Source organism: Nylanderia fulva, unplaced genomic scaffold (assembly GCF_048542155.1).
Source record: "Nylanderia fulva isolate GAGA-0341 unplaced genomic scaffold, ASM4854215v1 Scaffold89, whole genome shotgun sequence".
Lineage (NCBI taxonomy): Eukaryota > Metazoa > Arthropoda > Insecta > Hymenoptera > Formicidae > Nylanderia > Nylanderia fulva.
In genome coordinates, this window is record NW_028191015.1 from 16,051 (window position 1) to 43,594 (window position 27,544).

General features: G+C 37.7%; 1 protein-coding gene and 2 pseudogenes across 1 annotated transcript; all 3 read right to left on the bottom strand.

Moving 5' to 3' along the window:
• Positions 1–619: 619 nt before the first annotated feature.
• On the bottom strand, positions 620–7,989 carry LOC146719703 (uncharacterized). Its single transcript, XM_085489599.1, is given in 3 exon segments — positions 620–2,448; positions 2,451–4,810; positions 7,589–7,989. Coding segments are annotated over 3 exon segments (4,590 nt in total).
• Positions 7,990–8,569: 580 nt separating this feature from the next.
• Positions 8,570–27,544, bottom strand: part of LOC146719704 (uncharacterized) — an 81,481-nt pseudogene continuing 62,506 nt past the window's right edge.
• On the bottom strand, positions 23,022–24,108 carry LOC146719705 (fatty acid synthase-like; annotated as a pseudogene).

Consider the following 27,544-nt stretch of genomic DNA (forward strand, 5'->3'; position numbering starts at 1 on the left):
AAGTAACTATTTTTGGTAACGCCCATGGAACATCTGTTATATCCCCCAAAGATATACAATAGATATAACTATTAAAAGGTAACTAGTATTAAGAAATGAGTACTCGTATTACATCCGCAATTACGACAAACACTGACCGCGTTAAAAAACGCATACGATGCGAGGTATACGCGGAATCGGAATTACGACACACACTGACCGCGTTAAAAAACGCATACGATGCGAGGTATACGCGGAATCAGAATTACGACAGATAATGACCGCGTTAAAAACGCATACAATGCGAGATATACGCGGAACAGAAATTGGTCAACGTGCAAGCAAAGCAGAAGGACTTTGAATCTGCTTCGCTTGCACCTAGATTCTCAACAACATTATAAAAAGAGAGTAGAGACGCGCCAACTCGCTGAGTCGCAGACACAAACAATTGCTCTAACCACGGTCTCGCTAACCGCGCGCGCACTTAGCATCGACTCGCAGTTGTGCGCGATACGCGGAGTGATAGGAAGTCAGTGCCACACTCCCGGCAAAGCTTCAGTGTAAATATTGGTGAAATAAATAAAGGCCAAGTGGTTAACGTTGAATAAAGATTTTTAATAAGAAAAGTGCAGTGCATTTTCTACAAACACCCGACAAGTCCTGACGCCCCGGATTCCCATCCCAATTTGGCGCGACCCCCTGGTGTCTCTCCCGAGGCACACAACACATCTTTTACTTTACGACAACGTTCTTTTGACACAGCAATCATTTCTGCTTTCGGATTGTATATCTGTTTTAAACGATTATATTCAATAATAGCTTTTTTGTTAGCTATTAATGCTGAAGGATCAAGGTTAATTAAATGCACTCATTCTAGAGATGTTACTCGCGACAAGGCAACATTTTGACCACAACTAAATAAAGAGTTGCCAATATCCATAACAACACTTTGCAAACTTAATCCTTGGCTTTTATGAATAGTGATGCCATAACTTAAAGATAATGGAAATTGTTTTCGAATCACATACGCTCTATCCAATACCTGAAATTTAGCCGTTACTCTTTCAATTTCATATTCTAAACCTGATGGTAAAAGAAGTTTAATCTTTTCTATGTCATCAGTAGATGTTTCTCGTACAATTAAAATTACTTTAGCAATTGTACCGTTTACAAGACCCAAACTGGCATCGATGTTACGCCGAATCATAACTTTTGCTCCAATTTTAATTGTAATTTGTTTTGAAAGTCCAGCTGTTTGAGAACTATCATCATCGTTATTTGACAATACTTTTAATACTTTCTTTTTTACATATGATGTACAATCAATCGTATCTTCAGCAATTAATAATATTTCTTTGAAAGTAATGCGACTTAACATTGCATTATTAAGGACATCACACATATTACAAGTAGGAAATAAACAAACAGTGTCCGATGATAAACTGTTAATAAAATCACATAATTCATTTAATCTAGATTCGAAAGAATCAGCTTTGAAAGATATTTTTCTACTCTCTAGAATTTTACAATCAGATTTTGTCACTAAACCAATACGAATTCGCGACAATAATTCACGGTATGAATTATCTCCTTGCTGACGCATATTGATTATCAATTCATCAAATTCAAATAATGTAATCCATAAATTAACAGCATTTAAAGAACCAAGATAATTAGCAATTTTTTGATCGGATAAATGTGTAAAGATAAGATCTTCGCGTACAGGAAACAATTGAAGCAAGTCTCCGAATAAAAGAATATGCTTTCGACCAAACCAACCATCATCGTAATCACTAGTATCAAATATCTCAGACAATCGAAGATGAATATATATTAAAGTCAAATTAGATATCATTGACACTTCATCAATTACGTAAAGAAGAACATCTTTAAGATCTGTTCGTAAAACTTTTAATACACAATCAGATAATTGTTTATACTTAGGAGTTTGACCATGTTCAACGGGTAATTGAAGCAATCTATGAACTGTCAAATTATCTATATTAAATGCTGCTATACCAGTAGGTGCTGTTACAGCAGTATCTTTGTTGAGATTTTGTTTTATCCAGCATTTAATAGTCTTGATTAAGAAACTTTTTCCAGTACCACCTTCTCCGCTAACATATAATCGTAATATTGATTTATCGGACTCTACAGCATTGGTAACTTTATCAAATACTCGTTTTTGATCCGTATTTAATTTTACTATCATGTCAGATACATCAATTTCTTGAATTGCTCTATCACCAAGATCTTTAAAATCTTGCATTGCTTCACCAGCCTCTATATTTTGAATACCTATTGCATTTTCAGGATCATCCTGAGACTGCTCTTTTTGCAAATCGTCATCTAAGCATTGCTGAACTAACTGTTTTGCAGTTTCAAATGCTTTTTGCAATTCTTCTAATCTTTCATGATATTGCAATGCTTCTACAAGATGCAGTTTTACTTTGTGAAACGATTCGGTAAAGTATCGCATTCATTTTTAAGATCCTCTAATTTTCGCCATGGTTTAAACATAAGCAATAACGCAAAGAAATAATTTTCCGGCTGTGTATTAACATTATATCTAAAATGATTAATAAGATATCCGCGCTGTCGCCGTTTAAGATAACAACCATTACCTATTTTATAATATTCAATAAACTTATTTTTCGGTTTGATCTTTGAGATATCGTACCACTGTGCAAATTCATAAAGAGACGTATTTTCTAATTCGTTTGGTCTATGTGGATAATGATCATCTGTCAAAGATTGATAAAATATATCTGTAGATTCAGGATCAAGAGCTTCAATTTCTTTACGACTTTTTAATTTTCTATATCGTATTTGATTAACATCTAACCATCTGATGGTTGTATTTCGATCAGTTCCATACAAAGGAATACCTAACAATGTATCAGCAGCTTCGAGAGCTCCACATTCTCTATTATTCGTAAATCGCAAAGCAATATTCCAAAGATGACTCGCTAATGATTTGTTTTTGTTATCCTTACTATCAAGAATATTCTCAGATAATTCACTTTTTCCCGCTTTATTCATATATTTAGTAACATACCAGGTTAGCAGCGATGATTTTTCACCAATAAATTGTATATCCATATTACCTTCCCATGCAGTAAGAAGAACAGGATTATAGTCATTTATATTACCTTCATTATCCGTTCGAGGAAGATCGTAAAGTCTACTTTTATGTTTCAATTGTTTTCTACCGGCTATCGAAGTTGCCACATCCCTGATATTCAAAGTTTCAGTAACGGGACGAGGAAATCCAAAACGACATCGACGAATAACTTTACGTCTTACTTTTTTAGAACGAAAACAATAATCATTATGTGTATGTCGCTGATGCGTATCAACACGTCTGTACAACAATGGCGAAATATTTTTATCCGGTATTGTGCAGCTTATATGTTGTGAAATAAATTTGGAAACTTCCTCAATAGTAGATTCACCGAAAATTGGTGCATTTTTAATCCAAATTAATAAGTGAAAATGTTGTATACCTCTACCTTGATATTCTCGTCGCCAGAAATAGTGCGTTACTTCTCCAATTGGATGATCTGTAGACCTAATGAAGTCAAGCATTGCCCGAAACTTATTATCGAGAAACCTGGATGTTGATACTGGATCTCTAACAACGAGTGCGCTAACGCTTAAGGAAGCGTCATGCCATTCATTTACTTCACGAATATATTCACTTAAATTTTCCCACAACCACTCACTTGGACTGAGTGTTAAAAACCATGTCGCAGGTCCATAATGCTGCGTCATACAATTTAAATCGTTTCTCGGTTTACACCAATATTGCTCCGTATTTCGAAGTGTGGCAAATATTGTACTCAAATTAGATTCCAACAATTCTTTTGACATTGCGTCTAGGTATTCTGCAGCTGTATAACAAAGTCGCGGATTAGTTACATTCATTTTATGAAAAATTCCACGACTTAATTGACGCATATTTGCATCGTTCAATAAATAAAATACATATTGTAGATTTAATCTATACTGTGGATGTTTAGATGTCAAACGACATTTAATAAATTTATGATCATGAAGTTTAACTTGTCTAATCTCACGTTGTCCATTAATACCAGAAGAATATAAATCTGGAAAACACATTAAATCTAAATGTTGCTCACGATTGTTCAGAGGCAAGTCCTGAATTTTTAACATTTGATATAAAGCTGTCGCAGTTTTATTTGCTTTCTTTTCATATAAGGGATAGATGGTATATTGTTCGTAATAGCCATCGTTTTCAGCATTAGTCACTTGAGTCAACATTGCTTTCCGTTGACCTTCTAACGTACCATTTCTTCTCTTTTCTATCGGATCATTTAATAATTCAGTCTCATCATCAGCTACTTCTGCATTACCTTCTGTCTCATTTAATAATTCAGTCTCATCATCAGCTACTTCTGCATTATCTTCTGTCTCATCTTCCATTTGAAATTCTGAATTTTTTAATTTTGGTAAACGTAAATCATTGTAATCATTTGGCAATATAATATGAGAATATAAAGTATTGTTGCGCTTTAACCACGTTAAAGCGTCAAATACTTTTTTAACATCAACTACCTCTTCCCAAATAATCTTTGATTTTGTCGGGATACCTCTAACTAATATATATAACTCATGATTAATATTTATTGAATCAGTATTAGAACATAATTTATTCAATGTCTCCTGTAACGGAAGTGGTAAATGAAATGTTCTACCTTTAACTTTTGATACCATTTGTCTTTGAGGCAACTTTTTATTAATAACAGTTCCCATTTTAAGGACAGTTTGAAACGCTTTAGCTCTCTGTATAAGAATTTTTTCGAATGTAGGGGAAGACGGGGTATTCTTGGACACACTTTTATTTTGTCCAGAAACTCTAAAAAAAATTGCTTTTTCTCAAAATTTCAAAGCTTGATTTTGTAGTACGATAAATAACCTTTCTTTTGGTACCTGCATATTGACCTAATTGTTAAAATTGTACACTCTGTATCAGTTGGCGCAAAAACCTGGTTTTTGAGATTTTAAAAAATCTCGGGGTATTATTGGACAGTTTTGTAAATCGAAAAAAAATGAAAATTATTGCTGGAAAACGTTTATTTGTTAATGAAAACGAAAGAATATATTATAATGAATAAAATAAAGTAAAATATAACGATGGAAATTATTGAGAATCGCAGTTAAGGCACGTGAAAGTGTTCGGGTTTGCTCCGGCACAACTTAAGTGAACACATCGATCACAAGCGATACAATGGGCTGTGTTTCGGCGATTTTCTTCCTTGGGCATATTTTTCATGCAAATTATGCAGAAATCAATATCTTCCTCCGCGTCAGTTTTGTTCGGAGACGGTATTTTCTTTTGTGGAGTCTTTGATTTGCCACGGCCTTTTTTCTTCTTTGCTGCTGGTGTGTCGTCTTTCTCCGATAAATTTTGCCGCCTCTTCTCGGCCTTATCACGTTGGTCAGACACATTTTCTGGTGATGTCAAAACAACCGATTTCATTGGCTTACGGCCACGATTTGACTTTTTGGCTGGCGTGCCAAGTTTCAACGGACCTGCCTATTTTAATGCATCGCGGAGCTCTTTGGCCGAAACGACAGAGCTTGTAGATGGTTCAGATGTCGTGACTTCTTCATGTACTGCGGTTGCTATTGCATCGCCAGACACAATGATTCGACGCTGATTATCTTCATCTTCTTCATCATCGTCGCACTCATTTTCGCCGCTCAAATGCGAAGCGATGAAGTCGATTTCCGTGAAGACGTGCGGATCGAATGGGAAAATACCTGTCGCTCTAAATCCAGCCTTGATGTTTTTTGGGGTCACGGCAGTATCTAAGCATTGGTCGACAATGAGTGGCACATGATGCAAATCAAAAACCACGCCGACGTTTGATTTCTTCCAAGTATCATGTTTTATGGTGAACATGGTCTTGAAAGGGTCCAAATACCGAAACATCGAGCGGCTGCATACGGTGAGTGCAATGCGGTGGGAATGAGAGCATGGTAATGCCGTGATCCAATGCCAATTCAAGGGTGTCAATCGACAAATGTGATGTGTGATTGTCGAGAAGCAGAAGAGTTGGTGAATCCTTATTCGCGCCGGTGTATTTGATGAAATGCTCCATGTATTTGAGGAATTGATCGGATGTCATCCACCCAGAACCATTTGCGATACCAAGTGCACCTTGTGTTGCATGCGTCATGTACACGTGTTTCATAATTTTTCGTGGAAAGAGGAAAAACGGCGGAATTGATTGTCCCGTAGCGCTGACGGACAATGCCAGAGTCACGTATGTGCCTCTCTCGGCCGATGTCGATGTGCCCACCCGTTTCTTTCCTTTCGGTGCAATGATTTTCACAGCTTTCGTTGGGACAGTTGGGCATCCACATTCGTCCATGTTCCAAATTCGATGCGCTTCGAACGGTGTGGCATTGAGCACAGACGACAGATTGCTGAAGAAGGCATCGACATTCTCTTTGTTGAAGGACTTCGCACGCTTCTGGCTCACTTGTTCCGGTGTTCGCAATGACAAATTTTGATGACGTTTTCATGAAGCTCAATTGCCAATCCGAACTTGCCTCTCCTTTGGCATCCTACGAGTCCGAATACAAAATGCCAATTTTTTTAGCATATTCGTATGCAAGTTTCCGCAGCTCCAACAAACTCAATCCATAGTTAATGTCGCTGGCCTTCAGAATGTATTTTATGAGCGCACCCTCTTGCTCTACATTGAAAATCTGAAATAAAAAAAAATTATAAAAAATAAATAAAAAATAGGTAAAAATAAATTTATTTGTGATTCAATGAAAAAAATTAGATTAAATCAATACAACTCACTGTTTTGCCGGTTGTCGAATGTTCTGTCAGCAAATTCTCCATCACATTAACATTAGCAGTAGCAACATCAATTTTTGCCTTATCGAAATTCGCAATATGCCAAGCCAATGTGCTTTTCGGAATGTTGTGCGTCTTTGCAGCTTGCCGGATTGAGTTCTTATGGATTTTCACCAACCTAATCGCCTTCAAAATATTGTCATAGTTATTTGATTTCTTTTTTTTGGCATAATAACGCGGCATTCTGTCAAAACAAATTTAAACGGACCAAAAAACGATTAGAGATTGTCGAAAAACTAATGCTTTGTTGAAATTATGCATGAAAAATCACTTTTACCCATCAAACACACAAAGTTATGTCGTGAACTGTCAAGAATTAAGTGTCCAATAATACCCCGAACGCTCATTTTTACAACATGTCGGCGTATAAGTAACGCAATGCAAATTACATACAGAACTCTTATATGCGTCGAAAGCTTAAAGTTCAAAGAATATTAGAATATTTATATTTACCTGACTTAATTCGTTGAAAAATGTTGTCAAAATGAACAAACCACTACGTGAAAAAGAAACTTTACAAACATCAAAATTCTGTTTGCTATGATAGCGAGGTAACAATGCGTCAAAACAAGTCAAGTGCTCAATAGAAAATGAGATTATGATAAGACGAGTCGATGCTAGTTGGTGGAGACCTCAAGCGTTACAAACGGGAAAAATATCGCGCTGTCCAACAATACCCCGTGTCCAAAAATACCCCGATTTCCCCTACTATTAAGAGATGATATTACTTCAGGCACCTGATTTGTAAAGAGATTATTTAAGACGCAGTATGCAGGCATTAAGCCTTTACGAAATTTGCCTGCACAATAATTACATATATATTGCGCATCAACTTTTTGTTGTTGTACATACGTCATTAAATCTTTCCAAATTTTAACATGTACTTGTGTCTGAAGACTATTGACTTTAGAAACACTTTTTTTATAACACAATCTCTCGCATGATACGCAAACATGTCGTAGTGTGTCCACAGAGCGTTTAGTCAATGCTTTAAATGCTAAACGATATTTAAACATAATATCATCATTACTCAAAATTGTATCAATCCGTTGATGTCTGTACATATCTACTTTCTCCTGTGCAGAAGTCACAATTTCATTCAAAGTATTCATATCAGCATTATTTAAAGCATTATCTAGATTTTCCAACTTTCGATAAAAATATGTAAGTTGATAAATTAAACGCTTCATATATCTTACTTTTGGAAAATGAGGCGATAATAATTGAACTGAAAGAAACATTCCTTCGCAAAGTGTTATATCAATATAACAGCTACGCGTATGACCCAATTTCTCATTTGAAATTTTCATTGTACATTTATGAATATTTTGCATAAGTTTTGGTACATTTTTTAAAATACATGTATTTACGGTTTCGAGAAACTTCTGATAACGATCAATTAAAAGTGGATCGTTAATTTTACAGCTTGCAGTATTACACATCAGTTTTGGTTCATTGTTTAAGGTACATGTATTTATGGTTTTAAGAGACTTCTGAGAACGGTCAATTAAAAGCGGATTGTTAGTTTTACAGTCTGAAATATTACACGACCAAGATTTTTTAGCTTGTTCTGTTGTCAATGGTAATATGTTTACTACTTTTCCTTTTACATTTATTACCAAAGGTTCCAATGGATTTACATCATGATGATATGTAGACTCAATAAAATAATTTTCAGATGAAGCTGTATGTCTAGATTCGCCACATAGCGCAGTTAATTTGTCTTCGATTGTAGAACAATCTGCGACAAGAGTCAAATACACTTCTGATTTCTTTTTAATCAAACTTAACATTTTGTATATATTGCGAATATAATTTTTCCTAATACACATGCACCAACGTACAATTTTTTCGGCTTCCAATCGTTTCTTAATATGACCTTTAATATTGATTTTGTCAATAATATTTTTTATAAATATTTCTGAACAATTACGAAGTTTTATGGTATTCTTCGACCAGAATTGTTTATACTTTTTAGTAATTTTTTTAGCAATATTGCAAGTTTTTATTTCAAATGTAGATTTTGTTTTGATTTTTTGTCTTTTTGTCTGATAATATCGCTTATTATAAAGCCATTTGCGATTAGGATCCAATCTTTTTTGTCTATCTTGTTCATATTCAAAGTTTTTCGAATAACGCATACGCTTTTGTGCGCGTTTATTTTCTAAATCTTGTTCATATTGATATCGATCTTTAATGCGTTCATCTTCTAAGTTCCGTTGATATCGATTACGCTTTTTAGCGCGATTGTCTTCTAAATTTTGTTTATAACGATCACACTGTTTAGCGCGATTGTCTTCTAAATTTTGTTTATAACGATCACACTGTTTAGCGCGATTGTATTCTAAATTTTGTTTATAACGATCACACTGTTTAGCGCGATTGTATTCTAAATTTTGTTTATAACGATCACATTGTTTAGCGCGATTGTATTCTAAATTTTGTTTATAACGATCACACTGCTTAGCGCGATTATCTTTTAAATTTCGTCTATATCGATTGCGCTGTTTAGCGCGATTGTCTTCTATATTTTGTTTATAACGATCGCATCGTTTAGCGCGTCTATCTTCTAAGCTCTGTTTATACAGATCGTGCTGTTCAATGCAATTATTCTCGGAATCTTGCTCATATAAATCATGTTGTGTAGCCTGATTTTTTTCTAAATCTTGTGAATAGCGTGCACGTTTATTTACACAATGATTTTCCAAGTCATGCTGCTTAGTTTCTTCATAAATATCATTGTTTGTTTTCATTAAATTCTTTGAATTATTTTCCGTTAATTGTAATTGATTATTACTTAACTCTTTTTCAGGTTGGTAAATATGACGTTGCTCTTCTAACCGATTCAAATATTGTTGTTCCGTCTCACATTGACGTATAGTACGTTTACGAGATGCTTCAATCTCTCTTGCTTTTATTACTGCTAATGGAAGCACCTTTTGAGGAGCATATTGTGGATTTTGTGGAAAATGCTCAATAACATTAGATTCAAAAACCTTAATTAAATGCAAACGCATTAAACTGTGATCATATTTTATTTTTTCGGGTTTATTATTGAATAACAATGAAATTGCAAAGGCTATTGCAAAAACCCCGCAATCGCTACCGTTTGGTTGGTATTGTACAGTAGGAAATTTGACACAATTTTTTTCAAAGTTATATCTTGGAAATAATTTTTTCAAGAATTGTTTATGATGTATGTGCAATTTTTTATTATTTAACGAATCATAAATAAATATGTTTTTTGTGTCGTAATAACTACATACCCAATGTCCATCTGATAAATTTGATGAACTATGTAATATCTGTATATGTTTTTTATTTTCTGGTACAGGTTGAATCGTATCAAGGCATTGGATTTGCCATGTTTCGACAGGTTTATAATCTGAATAAATTTGTAAAAGATTATCAAAATGTTCTATATGTATATCTGTTAACCATTCACCTTGGAGAAATATATTTTGTCTCTAAGTGATAAAATTCTATTTTTTTTTGCCTTTACAGACATTTTGTATACAATTTTTGTTTGTGCGTAAACTAAAAATTAATTTTTTCTAATTGGGCGCCTCTAGGGCAAGCGAGAATTCAGCGCTGTTGCAGCCGATCTTATTGAGGCAGCTTTTATATACAGCGCCAGAGCAGCCAATTTTTTATTGAGAGTGAGAGGGGGGAGGGAATTGTGTGTGGTGTGTGTGTGTGATTAGTTTTTATTGACAGAGTGCGAACCTGTAAAATAAAAAGGTAAATATATAATATAATATAATTTAATTTAATAAATAAAATATGTAATATAATATAATTTCATATAATTTAATTAATATATGTAATATAATTTAATTTAATTTAAAATTAATTATTTACTTTATAACTATATTATCTCCTTTGCTATTTAATAAGGTGTTAATATATCGGATCTGTAAAATAAAGGTTAATAAATTTTAAATGTATACTTAAATATCTGCTATATTGTATAACCACAGACTTCTATATAATATACTAGACCGCGAACCTTTTATATATTTAGCCTTTTGATGAACCTAAGTAGAATTCCTCTATTAAGAATTAAGACACCGGGCTATCAATTGCTGATTGGTTATTTCAATTCGCGATATAATATATGTAATAGCTAAGATGAGTAAGAAACTAAACAGAATGGTTGACATAAGATTTGAGACAACAGACACTATTGTACATTACTATTAATGTTATAGGTCAGCCATTCTGCTTAGATCCTATATATTATATAGAAGTCTGTGGCTATAACATAATATCCATATGCAACATAAATTCAACGTAGCAATATAAACCCAGCAAACATGGTATATAAATGTTATATACATGTAAATAATCAAGCATGTTACATGTAACGTATATATTAGTTGTAATTTCTCATTCATAAATGTAACATTTTTAATATAACATATATTACATTGTAGTTATATTGTAATTATATACCAAATAGCACATTGATGTATCGATGTCAGTGCTATCTGGGATATAATGACAATATAACTACAATGTAATATATGTTATATTAAAAATGTTACATTTATGAGTGGGAAATTACAACTAACATATACGTTACATGTAACATATGCTTGATTACTTATACTTACATGTACATAACATTTATATACCGTGTTTGCTGGGAAGGAATCAATGTAGAAGATGCAACATAGATTCAATTCAATATTCAACATTGCAACGTATCAACAACGTTATTTCAACTTTTTGTGCTGTATAGGATACTTACCCATACAGCACACAAACGTTGAATCAATCTGCAATATTGCAATATTGTATCAACATTATAAAATGTAGATTCAGTGTTGAAAATATGTTGCAGAAGTGTCTAATGTCCGCTGAATTGCAATGTCGTGTAGACATTGTTTCAACGTTGTATCAATATAGAAGACGAAACAAAGATTCAACGTTGTAGCAATATAAAGGAATCCTAAAAAAATCATAAAAATGAAAAGGTCAGGCCATGTTCAAAAGAAGGTACTCAAAAATTTAAACGATCTAATAATAAATTATCACGAAAAGTAACTGATATGTTATTCAAGGTGCCAGTTCAAAGTGAACATACGTAAAGTGTATATTATCTAAATTTAGTAATAATATATTACCATGAAAAGTAACTGTGATATTTTATTCAAGGTGCAAGTTCACATTGAATATACATACATATAAGTAAAACTGATTACAATTTGATTCTAGAAAATAAGTGCGATATGTTATTCTTAGTGAGTAGTTTGAGGGATTCCCAGTTCTCGTTCTATTTGACGGGTACTAATATGAGGATTTTAATGAACCATAGCCAAAACTGCGAGCAATCTAGGGTCATTATTATTATGAAGTCTATTCCTTCGCCTTTCGCGATGAAGTGGATTATTACGAGATCTCCTTTCAATGTTTATAATTTGTTGATCAGTAGGATGGCGGCGATTTGGGAATCGCTCCGCATAAGTACGGGCAGTAAGTCTGTAATTTCTACCACATTCACCAAAGGTTATAAGAATATCGACTACTTCTGTAAGCGTATAATTTGCCATTTTACCAGAATTTTATCAGAGTACAAATGTTAAAAAAACACTTGTGACTTTGGCACTAAATGGAGTGCGCACTGAGTGTGCACTCGCCGCAGGTAATTGGGCGTTTCTTGTGCGGTACTTTGGACCATTCAAGTTGCCTAAAGGGCAGGTTACGCTAAAAGCAGTTTCTTGAGAAGTAATTAATGAGTAATAAAAATAATGAAAAGTTTGTTTTAAGACTAATTTCGAGTATTAACAATGAAAACGTGGTATTTTTATTGTTAATGTATTGCAGAATCGTAAGCATGGGTTCTCAGTAAGAGAAATCGAAGAAATTGAATTTCGTCGATTACAGCACCATCTATCATGAATCGAAAAAAATGTTTTAGACAAATTGTATGTGTTTTTAGCCAAAGATTCCGAATATGCAATAAAAAATAGAGGTTTCCATTTAAGATTTCAAACTTGCCCCCCCTCACCGCCCAGGGGAAGAGGTAAGAGGGCTGATGTTAACGTCATTGTACGTCCCCCTCGAAATGACGAAATTTTGATTGTAAACATTTTTTTGTAGTGTGCTTATTTTTCGAGTTATTTGGCTGCCTAAGTTAAAATGGGTCACCCTGTATATATATACATATATATATATTTTGATTTTATATTATTTTTATCATTATATTTTATTATTATTATATATTATTATATTAAAATTTCATTTACTTGTACTAAATTTTCTTTATCCTCATTCTTTCTTTTTAGAGGGGTTTTTATCCCTTTCAATAAATTACATAGCGTCATATGCCCATCTATCTTGCGTATATCTTTTACAGAATTTACTGTTAAGTATGCCGGTACTATTATAAAAATAAAATAAAATAAAATTATAAAATAAAACAAAAAAATATAAATAAGAATATTTGTGAGTCAGCTCTCCTATTTTTTTTGTAAAAACTCCATCTTCATCTCGACTAAGAGCCAAACGCGATGTTATTGCGACAAATTAAGATTTAGAAATTTTTGGAAACTGAGGAATTTGAATCCTATGGTTGGGATCTCAGAAATTCCCCTTGTTCCTTCTCTTAACATCCCCTGTAAGAAAAAGACGAGAAAAATATTGGTCCGAAAGTCGGCTGAATCGGGAATCGAACCCGAGACCTTCCGCTTGCCGGGCGACTGCTCTTCCAACTGAGCTATTCAGACACTTACAAATCAATATTTCTCTCAATGTTTATAACCCCCCACCCCCCCACCAAGGCGTCGTACCTGGTCTAAACGCAACAAACATTAATAAGAATATTTGTGAGTCAGCTCTCCTATTTTTTTTAAAAAACTCCATCTTCATCTCGACTAAGAGCCAAACGCGATGTTATTGCAACAAATTAAGATTTAGAAATTTTTGGAAACTGAGGAATTTGAATCCTATGGTTGGGATCTCAGAAATTCCCCTTGTTCCTTCTCTTAACATCCCCTGTAAGAAAAAGACGAGAAAAATATTGGTCCGAAAGTCGGCTGAATCGGGAATCGAACCCGAGACCTTCCGCTTGCCGGGCGACTGCTCTTCCAACTGAGCTATTCAGACACTTACAAATCAATATTTCTCTCAATGTTTATAACCCCCCACCCCCCCACCAAGGCGTCGTACCTGGTCTAAACGCAACAAACATTAATAAGAATATTTGTGAGTCAGCTCTCCTATTTTTTTTTAAAAAACTCCATCTTCATCTCGACTAAGAGCCAAACGCGATGTTATTGCGACAAATTAAGATTTAGAAATTTTTGGAAACTGAGGAATTTGAATCCTATGGTTGGGATCTCAGAAATTCCCCTTGTTCCTTCTCTTAACATCCCCTGTAAGAAAAAGACGAGAAAAATATTGGTCCGAAACATTGAGAGAAATATTGATTTGTAAGTGTCTGAATAGCTAAGTTAGAAGAGCAGTCGCCCGGCAAGCAAAAGGTCTCGGGTTCGATTCCCGATTCAGCCAACTTTCGGACCAATATTTTTTCTCGTCTTTTTCTTACAGGGGATGTTAAGAGAAGGAACAAGGGGAATTTCTGAGATCCCAACCATAGGATTCAAATTACTCAGTTTCTAAAAATTTCTAAATCTTAATTTGTCGCAATAACATCGCGTTTGGCTCTTAGTCGAGATGAAGATGGAGTTTTTTAAAAAAAATAGGAGAGCTGACTCACAAATATTCTTATTAATGTTTGTTGCGTTTAGACCAGGTACGACGCCTTGGTGGGGGGGTGGGGGGTTATAAACATTGAGAGAAATATTGATTTGTAAATGTCTGAATAGCTCAGTTGGAAGAGCAGTCGCCCGGCAAGCGGAAGGTCTCGGGTTCGATTCCCGATTCAGCCGACTTTCGGACCAATATTTTTCTCGTCTTTTTCTTACAGGGGATGTTAAGAGAAGGAACAAGGGGAATTTCTGAGATCCCAACCATAGGATTCAAATTCCTCAGTTTCCAAAAATTTCTAAATTTTAATTTGTCGCAATAACATCGCGTTTGGCTCTTAGTCGAGATGAAGATGGAGTTTTTAAAAAATAGGAGAGCTGACTCACAAATATTCTTATTAATGTTTGTTGCGTTTAGACCAGGTACGACGCCTTGGTGGGGGGGTGGGGGGGTTATAAACATTGAGAGAAATATTGATTTGTAAGTGTCTGAATAGCTCAGTTGGAAGAGCAGTCGCCCGGCAAGCGGAAGGTCTCGGGTTCGATTCCCGATTCAGCCGACTTTCGGACCAATATTTTTCTCGTCTTTTTCTTACAGGGGATGTTAAGAGAAGGAACAAGGGGAATTTCTGAGATCCCAACCATAGGATTCAAATTCCTCAGTTTCCAAAAATTTCTAAATCTTAATTTGTTCGCAATAACATCGCGTTTGGCTCTTAGTCGAGATGAAGATGGAGTTTTTTAAAAAAAATATAAAATTAAAAAATAAAAATAAAGTAAAATAAAAAACTAATTAATATATTTCTAATTATTATTATTATTTTTAATTATTAATATATTTATCTTAATCTTGGATAACTGTTTTAATTTTAGATAACAGTTTAAATCTTATTGTTAGATACAGTTGCAACATTGTAAAATAAAGTATATATATTATCTATCTAATATATAGGTTCTTCCAAAATTTGCGGATTTGGAATGTACAGCGTGATTGTTCGTGTCAAAAGAAACAGCTTTTCTCTGGCAAAATTGTGTCTGAGCACTACTTTTAAATGAGAATGACTTTAAATTAATGCGTGAGCGCTCTTAATTTTGCATGAACCAAGAACTGCGTACAGACGACATGCGTGGTGCATAAGCGTGTATGCTATTTTATTATTTTGCTAAAGATATTATAATTATGCATATCTAAATTTTCTTTTCAATTCAACTTAAGTACTTCATTAGAAAATATCTCCCAAATGATATTAACGATTAAAAGTAACATATTGTAAATTAAATAATACGTGAATAATTTTAATCCAAGTTTATTTTCCAACGTTCTAAAAACTTTTTGGCTCTGAAAAGGGCCGATTAAATGTTTTAAAGCATATATTCAAAATGTAGACTTCTTATCTGTATATATTCTCATGTGTTACGCACTCCGTTCGCGCACCGCTCCTAACTCAATGCGAAATCTAGAACGCTCATTCGTTAGATTAAAGTCATTCTCATTTAAAAAGTAGTGCTCAGACGTAATTTTGTCAGAGGAAAAAGTTGTTTCTTTTGGCACCAACAATCACGCTGTATATTCTGAATTTGCGAATTTGGGGACCCTGTATATTATTTATTTAAATATACATATTATTTATTTAATGCATGAACCAATAAAAACTAAAAAATAAATTATAAAAAATTTGTTGAAAATTGATACGTACGTAAAATTTTCTCTCTTGAAATACACACATCAATATAAATATTTTGTTATAGTATTATATATTTTATTAAATCTTTTTAACTGAAGTAATAAAATATCATTACAATGATATAAAGTTTGTATTTACATATAATATATGTGATATGTATAATATCAGATTAATTATAAAATAAAGAGAGAGAAAATTTTATGAGTATAAGAATAAATTCATGTGAATGTGTGTGTGCGTGTATGCTAACGCATGTGTGAACGTGTGTGTGAATATGAATTCATGTATATGAACATGTATGTGAATATGCGATGTGTATGTGTGTATGCAAACGTGTGAGTATTTGTATGAGTGTACAAGCATGTTGTTTTATAAATGTGCGTGGGTGCATGTGTACAAGCGTGTGTCTTCATATGTGTGGAGTGTGTGGATATGTATGTGAGTATGAATTTGGATATGTATGTGTTTATATGTACATGAAGATGCGGATGTACGTACATGCGTGTGTGTGAAATGATGGGCATATGGGCAAGTGTATGGTTTTGTGAGAGAGAAAATTTTATTTCTTAGTTTGTATATATATATAATTAAAATATATTATATTATATTTATATATATAATTAAAATATATTATATTATATTTATATATATAATTAAATATATATAATTAAAAAAATTAATATATTTTGATTTATGTAATATGTATACCTGTATTGCTCATTGTTCTAATAATTTCTATTTTGTCACCCTTTCGGATATCCATTTCGTAATAATCATCTTCTACAAAATTGACAATGTGTACTTCTAATTTATAAACACCGTCCGTTAATGATCCGCATCCAATGATTTTATTCAATTTGTTATTATGTATACTGCTTAAATTAGTTTTGATATATCTTTCTAATACTGTAAAAAATATATATAATACACACACACACACATACATATACCAATGAAAAACAGGTATATAAGAATATATAATAATGAAATATAATAATTTTATATATATTATACAAAGAGATGTTTCTTTATATTTAATATTTCTATTTGTATATGTAACTATTAGAAATATTCTCTTTGTGTATAATATATGAAACCTACAGATGCGATTTGAGGTATTGAATACATCACAAAGTTTAATTTTTTCTGGTTCTGAATTTGATAAATTTTCATTGTATTTGCCTAATGTCGAAATTATTGTGTTATTTAAAATTTGTAACTCAAATGGTATATTGCCATTGTTGTATAATGCCACCTTTGGCGGTGTAGCTTGTACACCATCCAAGTATATAATCTATATGATAGGAAGAAAAAGGGGAAAATGTGCAGGTTGATGGTGGCGGGTTTTGGGGTTGGGAAAGGGGGAGGGGGAGAGGGGGGAAGGGGAAAAGGAAATGAGGGGGGAAAAAGGGGGGGAGGTGGGGGGTAGGGGGAAGGGCAAAAGTTGAGGGACAGGGGAAAAAAGGGGGGGTTTTGGGAAAAAACCCCCCCCCGAGGGGGGGGGTAATTTAAAAAGGGGTTTAAAGGGGGGGAAAAGAAAGAGAAAAAGGAAAAATTAGGGGGAAAAAAGAAATGGGGGAAAGGGGAAAGAGAAAAAAGAAGGCAAAAGGGAAAAAAAGGGGAAAAGGAAGGGGGGCAAAGGGGGTTTTTAAAAAGGGAAAAAGAGGAAAAGAAAGGGGGGGGAAAGGAGAGAGAGGAAAAAGGGGATTTTGGGGGGGGAGGGGGGAACAAAAAGGAATTTTAAAGGGGGGTTTTTAAGGGGGAGGAGAAAGGGGGGATGGGGGGGTTTGAGAGGGGGGGGGAAAGGAAAAGGGGATAATTGGGTAGAGAGAAAAAAAGGGGTTTGGAAAAGTTAAAAGGGAAAAAGAGGGAGGGGAAAATTTTTGGGGGGAAGGGGAAAGAGGAAATGGAAGGGGGGGAGAAATGGGGGGGGAGGAAAAGGGGGGGAAAGGGAAAATTGGGGGGTGGGGGGGGGAAAGGGGAAAAGGGGGTAAGAAGGAAAAAAAGGGGGGGAAAAAAGGGGGGGGAAGGGGGGGAAATTTTGGGGGGGAGGGAAAAAAGGGGGGAAAAAGGTTGAATGGAAAGGGGGGGAAAAAAAAGGGAAAAAAAAGAAAAAGGAAAAAAAGGGGGGAAATTTAAAGGGGGGAAGAAGGGGGGGGGGGGGTGAAAGGGGAAAAGGGGAGAAAAAAAAAAAAAAGGGGGGGAAAAAAGGGGGAAAAAAAGAGAAGGGGGGAAAAAAAGGGGGGAAAGGGGGGAAAGGGGCAAGTATAAAGAAGGGGGGGGAAGGAGGAAAAAAAAGAAAGGAAAAGAAAAAGGGGGAAAAGGGGGAAAGGGGGGAAAAGGTTTTAAGGGATTGGGGAAAAAAAAAAAAGGGGTAGGGGGGGAAAAAAAAGGTTGGGGAAGGGGAAAAAAAAGGGGGAAAAAGGGGGGAAAAAGGAAGGTTGGGAAAATTTTGGGGAGGGGAAAGGGGAAAGGGGGGGGGGGGAAAAAAGGAATAAAAAGGGAAAAAAGGGGGGGGAAAAGGGGGGGGAAAAAAAGAGGGAAGAAAGGGAAAAAAAAGGAAAGGGGAGGGGCAAAAGGAAAGGGGGGAAAAGGGGGGGGGGGGGAAAAGGGGAAAAAGGAGAAGGGAAAGGGGGGGAAACAAAAAAAAGAAAAGGGGGGGAAAAAGGGGGGGAAAAAAAGGGAAAAAGGAGGGGAGAAGGGAAGGGGAGGAAAAAAGGGGGAAGGGGAAGGGGGGGAAAGGGGGGGAAAGAAAAAGGAGGGTTTTGGGGGACGGTTTGGGGTGGGATGAAGTTTTTTTTTTGGAAAGGGTAAAAAAAAAGGGGGGGGGAAAATTTTTTAAAAAAGGGGGGAAAAAAGGGGGGGGAATAAAGGGAGGGGGCTTTTTGGGGGAAAAAATAAAAAAAGGAAAAGGGGAGGGGGTTTGGGGGATAGGAAAAAGGGGGAGGGGGGGGGGGGGAAAAAAAGGAAAGGGAAGGGGAAAGGTGAAAAAAAAGGGGGGGGGGAAAAGGGGGGGATGGAGGAATTGGGGAAATAAGGAAAGAAAAGAGAAATGGAGGAGGAAGGGGGGGGAAGGGAAAAAAAAGAAAAGGGGGGGGATTTTAATGCAAGAACGGGAAATTTAGGAGAAAAAGTGGAGAAGATAGGAGAGGAGGAAGGAGGAGAAGGGAAGAGGAGAAAATCAAGAGATACAAAAGTAAATGGGGAAGGGAGAAGGTTGGTGAAGAAGTTGGAGGAAAAGAGGTAGGCGATAATGAATGGAGGAATAACAGGGGATGAGGAAGGGGGATAGACGTATATGGGGCCGAATGGGAAATCGGTAATAGATTATATAATAGGTAATGAGGAGGTAAGAGAGGAAATCATGAAGTTAGAAATAGGTGAAAGGGTGGACTCGGACCACATGCCGTTAATAGTGTGGTTCGAAGGGAAAGGAGGAGGAGGGGAAAAAAAAGAAAAAAAGAGGAGGAGATGGAACTGGACGGAAGAGGGGAAGGAGAAATTTAGGGAGAAGATAGGGGAAATATGGGGGAAGCAGAGGAATGAGCAAGAAGAGGAGGGTGTAGAGGGGGAGTGGGAGGAGAAGAAAAAGAAGATACAGGAAGTGATAGATACGGGGAATGAGAGAGAAGGAAAGGAGAAGAAAGAAAAAAAAAGAGGGTGGTTTGATAGGGAGTGTAGAAGAGAGAAGGGGGAGGTGGCAAAGGTGTTAAAAATGTGGAGGAGGATAGGGGAGAAAGGAGAAGAATACAGAAAAAGAAAAAAGGAGTATGAGAGATTATGTAGAAAGAAGAAGGAGGAGGAGAATAAGGAGTGGACAAAGAAAGCAATGGAAGCGAGGACGGAGGGGCAGGTTTGGGAGGTGGTTAAGAGGGAAAGGGGAAAAGGAAAAGGAGGAATGGGAGAGGGGATTAAGATGGAAGAATGGAACAGATATTTTAGAGATCTATTAGGAAGGGTAGAGTCGAGAGTGATAATGGGAGGAAGTAGGATGGAGAAGGAGAGAGAGGAAGATTAGATAGAAAAGGGAGAAATTAGGAGGGCGATAGGTAGGATAAAGGAAAGAAAGGCGGTGGGAGTGGATGGGATTCCGGGAGAAGTGTGGAAATTTGGAGGAGAGGGAATAGAGAAGTGGGTACGGGAGATATACAATAGGATATGGAAGGGGGAGGGGTGGATAAGGAAGTGGAGTGAGGGGCTGGTGGTGCCAATTTTGAAGAGGGGTGAGGGAAAGGAGGTTTCGGAGTACAGGGGGGGTAACTCTGACACCGTCGTTATACAAAGTATATGCGACGGTGTTGGCAGAGAGATTGAAGGGAGAGATAGAGGAAAAAGGGATGTTACCACAAAATCAAACGGGGTTCAGGAAAGGGATGGAACTGTGGATAATATCTATGTACTAAATTATTTAATAAACAGACAAATAAGCAGGAAAGGAAAGCAAATGGTACTACTGTTTGTGGACCTGAGAGCAGCGTTTGATTCGGTGGACAGAGTGAAGTTGATGGCGGCGTTAAGAGGGAGGGGGGTGAAGGAAGAGACGGTGAGGAGGTGCGAGGAAGTGTTAGGAGAGATAGGGTTCAGGGTTAGAATAGGGGAGGAGGTGGGGGAGAAGTTTTGGACGGGGAGGGGGGTGAGACAGGAATGCCCACTGAGCCCACTTCTGTTTAACATGTTGATGGCGGACTTGGAGGAGGAAATGAAGAAAGGGAGATGGGGGGGTGTGAGGTTAGGAGAGGGCAAGGTTTATACGTTAGCGTACGCGGATGACGTGGTGCTGTTGGCAGAAGATGAGGGGGGATGAGGTGTATGATGGAGAGGTTAGGGAGATATCTGGAGGGGAAGGGACTGGAATTGAATGAGAAGAAGTCGAAGGTGATGAGGTGCAGAAGGGGGGGCGGGAGGTTAAAAAAAGGCTAGTTGGTTTTGGAAGGGAAAAAAATTAGAGGAGGTTAAGGAGTACAAGTACTTAGGATATGTGATTCAAAGGAATGGGGGGCAAGAGGGACAGGTAAGGGACAGAATAAAGAGAGGGGCAGCAATTATGGGACAGGTATGGGGAATAGGTAAGAGGAGATTTGGTAATAACTGGGGGAGGAGGTTGTGGCTCTTCGATGCGTTAGTATGGACGGTTTTAGGATACGGGGTGGAGATATGGGGATAGGAAGAGAGAGAGGGATTGGAAAGGATACAAGAAAGGTATCTGAGATGGATGTTAGGAGTGGATTGGGGAACGCCTGGATATATGGTAAGGGAGGAATTGCAAAGAGAAAAGATAAGGACAAGGATGGGAAGAAGAGCGTGGGGATATGAGAGAAGGCTAGAGGAAGGTAAGGGAGGATGGTTGGCGAGAGTATGTTTGGGGGAGATCAAAGAAAGGGCAAAGAAAGGAGGGGAATTGTCAGAGTGGGAGAGGGAAAGGAGGGAATTCTTCGAGGGTAAGGGGATGGTATTAAGGGAGATAGAGGAAAGAAGAGAAAAGGTGGAGTTCAGATGGGAAAAAGTTGAGGAATGGGAAGGAAAGGAACAGAGGGAAGAGAGGGTAGGAAAAATGATAAAATCGGAATACAATAAGTGGTACAAACAGATTAAAGGGGAGGGGATTCCGGGCTATCTGAAGAAAGGGTGGGCGGAAGGTAGATGGAGGAGGATAGCAAGGTATAGACTGGGGAATGAAATGAAGGGAAATAGATATTGGGAAGAGGAGGAGGATAGGAAGTGCAGGATATGTGGGAGAGGGTTAGAGACGTGGGAGCATGTGTGGGAGGAATGTATGGATTGGGGAAGGGAAGAGAGCTGGCAGAAAATGTTAAAGGAGATATTAGGAGGAGGGAGAAGGGCAAATATGGTTAAAAAGGTTAGAGAAAGCTAGAAGTGAAGGGGAGGGGGAGAAGGAGAAGGAGGAAAAAGGAGGACAGGGGGATGAGAGAGGGTAGGAGATGAGGGGAGAGAGAGAGGGGGAGAGTGAGTGTGAGAGAGAGAGAGAGGGAAAGAGAGGAAGGGAGTGGAAGAGTAACGGTAACCGGAAGCGGAGGTCCAACATAGGCTAAGTAGAATATAAGATTGCGTAGGTTAAGTTAAGTTAAGTTAGGATAAGAAAGGTTAGGGAAAAGCGGACGTGTGTGTGTGTAGGTAGGGCAGAAAAGCGAGAAAAGATGAAAAAGGCGGCGAAGAGGAGAGGCGTGGCGATAATTGGATTTGTAATTTGTAATTAGGTTAAGTTATAGGTATAAGTTTAGGTTAAGGAAAAAGTGTAAAGGAAGGCATAAAGGTTTGGGAACGCTCCTTTAAAAAGAGAAAAAAGCGCCTTGTAATCCCCAATTGGGGCGGCAATAAATATATCTATCTATCTATCTAAAAGTAAAAAATAAAAACAAGAATTATTTCTTTATTTAAGAAATTAAAAATAACAAATGTAAATATATGTTTTTTCATTTAAATTTCATTTTTGTTTTACAGTAAAACAAAGACCCGCTCGATGGTCGCGAGCTGGTCGCGGACGTGGTCGCGGACGTGGCCGCGGACGAGGACGAGGAAGTATAATATACATAAATATGTAAATTATGGTGGCACCAGATAAAGAATTCATATTAATAGTAGTACAAAATCCAGTTGATTGATATTTAAATAAGATTTATTTTTTTGGTTGTTAATTAATTCTGTATGCTACATTGGATGTTAATATCTATTCAATTAAATAAAAAAAAATAAAAGAATACAGCTTAATAATTATACAAGATGCAGTATTTATTTCTGGCATGTTAATACAATGTTTGTCACATTTGGATGTAAAGATTCTTTTAAGATTTTCTGCAGAACGCCGTCCGGTGTAATTTCGATAGTCACAGCGTTATTTGGAATTAAATTCGTAGCTTGTTCAAAGAGGACGATATTTAATATACTATACGTGTGATATAATGCTGAAGATAATTTCGATGCTTCATTGGACCACTCGATGCAAGGTACGGAAGTACTGATCCATCTTGAACTTCGTTTTTTCGGCTGCGCTATTACTTGGTTCAAGTTACTCAAAATCTGAGTTTCCACGGATGCGAGATAATGACTTTAATATGGTACATTGCAGGAGATTTCTTTCACGTTAATGTTATTAATCTAATAAAACACAGTTAATTAATACAAACAAATAGCATAGTTAAAGCTAATAGTTAAATATATTTAAAGCAAAAATAGGCAAGTCAAAGATCAAAGACCGAAAAGTAAATTTAAAAATGATAAAATAATACTTTTAATATTTCACCAAATTTTTTTATGGATTTTGCAGGCCCGCTTATAATGTTGCTGTTTTGACTATTGTAGCATACTATTTCAATATCCGCAGGGCATATATTTTTGAAGCATTCGTAATCAAGATTCACAATTGCTGTAGAACTATGAATTATATTTCCTTCGGTGCAAGCTAAACCAATAAAATATGCCGATAGAATAGTTTGTTCAATAGTTAAACATTTATCCGCATACGCACAACCAAGTTCACTACCGAAATGACTAATCATATAATCAGCAGTAATTTCTAAGGTTGTTAGGAGATCTACTAAGCCAATCTATAAGAGATAATTTTATTATACTATACTATATTTAAAAACGCTATTCATATTTATAATATTTATTAACTATAAATATATTTGTAAATATCTTTACGACATTATATAATTTTAAATATAATAAATATATTTTTAATATTGTATAATATACGATATTTTACCTGAATAGCGACTATGCCAACAAATGCATGTAATGCACTTTCACAGCCGTTTTGTTTTGTTAAAATTTTTATGATATTTATATCATATGATTTTAAAATAGCGTCACACATTTTTACAGCATTCGCAAAGGCGTCAAACTTTAATAAACTGTGACCTGAAAAATATAGATAATTAATATTAAAAATAATGAATATATTTAAATTATTATTAGAAATAATAATTAAAATCTTAATTATTTTTTAAATGTGCTATATCATACATGAAACAAAATATTGAATATAAATACCAATTATTAGCCATTGTGTGTCTATGGCGGAGAAAACAAACCAAACAGGTCGTTTAATATTCTGATTATTTTGAATTTCCCTTATTGAATTTTGTTGCAAAGTATTTAATATAATATATCCTCTCCATGGATGACCCTCTATATTGTCGGAATAGATATCGTGTATTAAACGAATGTATTCTGCGTCTGTCGAATGATTAGCGATCTACAAAACAAAATTTTCTTAAAATTTGTGTAACAATGTATTTTTTTAATTACTGATTATAATATTGCTCTTTAAATTTTACTGACATCGTTTAAAAACGAATTAACTGATTGTTGAGTGCGTCCGGACTCTGTCACAAGTTTTGGTAAATTATCAGTAATATGTTTTAGCCCCTTTTCGCTACTCGCGATGGTTTAGGAGGTACGATACGGGAATTAATAACGTGATGCAGTGATTATAATTAACTGAATATATATTCTTCCGTGCAAACTGTAAGTGTTAATACATATACGTATATCGCTCGGATTAAATAAAGTGCGTCCGTGCGCGGCGACTGTCGAAGACGGAATTTCCTACATGTCAAAAATGTTTTTCCTATCTTGCCTCAAAACGCCCTTCGATAGGCTTCGAGAGGCTTCGCGAATTTTCTATCTGTTTTACTTATTTGCTTCTCTGCTACTCGTCTTTCGTCTCGTCTGTTATATTTTATTTATGTTTATTTGTGTCCTTGTCCTTTTCGTATATGTGAGCGTCCGTATTTGTATGCGTGTTTTCCTTGTAATTTCAGGGAAGTATGTGACGATGTAATCGCCACAGTACTCCCCCGCCAGTGCTATACCGATAGCACGACATCGCCCGAATATTGCGCTGTTCCCACGATAATTTTTTCGCTGGCGGACCGAGACGAATTCTACAATTTTGCTCGCTGTTGTACTGAATTCGAAAGACCAGAATAAATATAATGTGACTACAAAATAATAATAAATAACAATGATATGGTCATAACATGCTATTCTAACGCACGTCGCTCTCGGTCCGAGACTCGTCAATTTAATTCTACACGACTAAAACAAAACGCAGAATCTATATACAGATTTCTAATATGTCGAATTCGTTTATGTTTCGTTTACGTTCCGCGGCTCGTGTCGATTACACTAAAACAAAAAACTTTTCTCGGGAACAAACATCAAAAAGAAAATTAAATCGCGAGAAATATATAAGTCCCTTTTCTTTATATTTTTCCGCGGCGGTTTCTCACGGCTCCCGACGCACATCCTGGCTCCTCGGCGTCACAGGCCCGCCTGGAATCGACTCGGGAATCGGACCTTTCTTCCCGCTCTCGTCGTTCTCTCGCTCTCTCGGGGCAGCGGCCTCGCGTCCTCTCGCGCGCTTCGCTGCTCGACCTCGGTGTCCTGGCCTCGCGCCGTCCGTCCGTCGGCCGCACCCTCTCGGCTCCGTGTCGCCGACTCTGCCGAGCTGCTATCTCCTGCTTCGGGCTGTAAAATGTAAGCGGGTTTTAGCCTGTCTATTGAGACAGTTTTCTCCTTGCCGTGCATACGCACGACAAAGACTTTGTCGCCTCGGCTGACCACTGCGTACGGCCCCTCGTACGGCGCCTGCAGCATCTTTTTGGGCCCCTCGCGTCGCACGAACACCTGTTCGGCCGTCGCCAGGTCCTTGCAAATGAACGGCCGTCGCTCCCCGTGTCGGGTACCGTCCACTGGTCGTAGCTCCTCGAATTGCTCACGCAGCGTCTTTGCGAAGTCGGCAGCGCCGTCCTCGCTGTCCGCAGGCCGCCGGCTCAGGAACTGCCCGGGGATCCTCAGCGTCTGGCCGTACACCAGCTCCGCTGCGGTCGCCTGCAGGTCGTCTCTCCACGCTGCTCGGATCCCGCAGCACCGTCGGCAGTACCTCTGTCCAGCGATCCTCCCGCTGACATTTGATGGCCGCTTTGAGCTGGCGATGGAACCGCTCGACCATTCCGTTTGCCTGCGGGTGGTACGCCGTCGTCCTCAGCTGCTGCACTCCTGTCAGCTCGCTGAGCCGCCGAAAAAGATGGGACTCGAACTGGCGGTCCTGGATCCGTTGTGATCCGTAGAAGCGCCCCAAACCGGCAGATCTACCCCCCGTAGAAGGCCCTCGCGACCGTCTCCGCTTCCTGATCTCGTAACGGGAACGCCTCAGGCCATCGTGTGAAACGGTCCACGCACGTCAGGCAATATCGTTTGCCCTCCGAGACCGGCATCAAGATGATATCCAGGTGGATATGCTCGAACCTGCTGGACGGCGCAGCAATTGTTCCGAGCGGTGCCGACACGTATCGTGATACCTTTGATTGTTGGCAAGGCACACATGCTCGAGCTCAGACTCGGCAGTCGGCGCTCATAGACGGCCAAACGTAGCGCTGCGCCACGAGCTTGCCCGTCGCCTTTATCCCTGGATGCGCCAAATTGTGTATTAGGTCGAATGCGGCCCGGCGAAAAGGCCTTGTCAAAAATGGTCGTGGTGTTGTTGTTGCCTCCCGATTCCGGGAATCTCTACTTTTTCGAGCTTCAGCCCGGACTCTCGCCGTAGGTATTCCCAGATCTCCTCGTCCTTCTCCTGCGATTCCGCCAACGCGGCGTAATCCAGGGGAGATTGAGCTCCTCGATCCTCGACAACGCGTCGGCCACGACGTTTTCCACGCCCGCCACGTGTCGAATGTCGGTGGTAAACTGCCCGATGAAGTCCAGGTAGCGGAACTGTCGCGGCGTGCTCTTCTCGGGCTTCTGGCGGAATGCGTAGATGATTGGTTTGTGGTCCGTGTATATCGTGAACGTGCGGGCCTCCACCATGTGCCGAAAGTTCCTCACCGCCAGGTAAACTGCCAACAGCTCTCGGTCGAATGCGCTGTATTTCGTTTCGGCTGGGCTTAGCCTTTTCGAGAAAAACGCCAATGGTTCCGTCATTGCCTCGTTGTTGTAACGACGCGCCGATGCTTTGTTCGGACGCGTCGGTAAACAAAGCGAGCTCCGTGTTCAACCTGGGGTGTCTCAACAGTGCAGCTTGGGCTAGATTTGTCTTTGATGCCTCGAACGCCTGTTGAGCCCGCGCCGTCCACGATATCGTCGCCTTTCCTTTGATATTTCCCTGTAGAAGGTCGTTCAGGGGCGTCAATACTTCGGCGGCCCCGGGCATGAACCTCCTATAGAAGTTCACCATGCCCAAATATCTCCGAAGCTCCTTCGCCGTCCTCGGCGACTGCATCGTCAGTATCGCCTCCACCCGCGCCGGC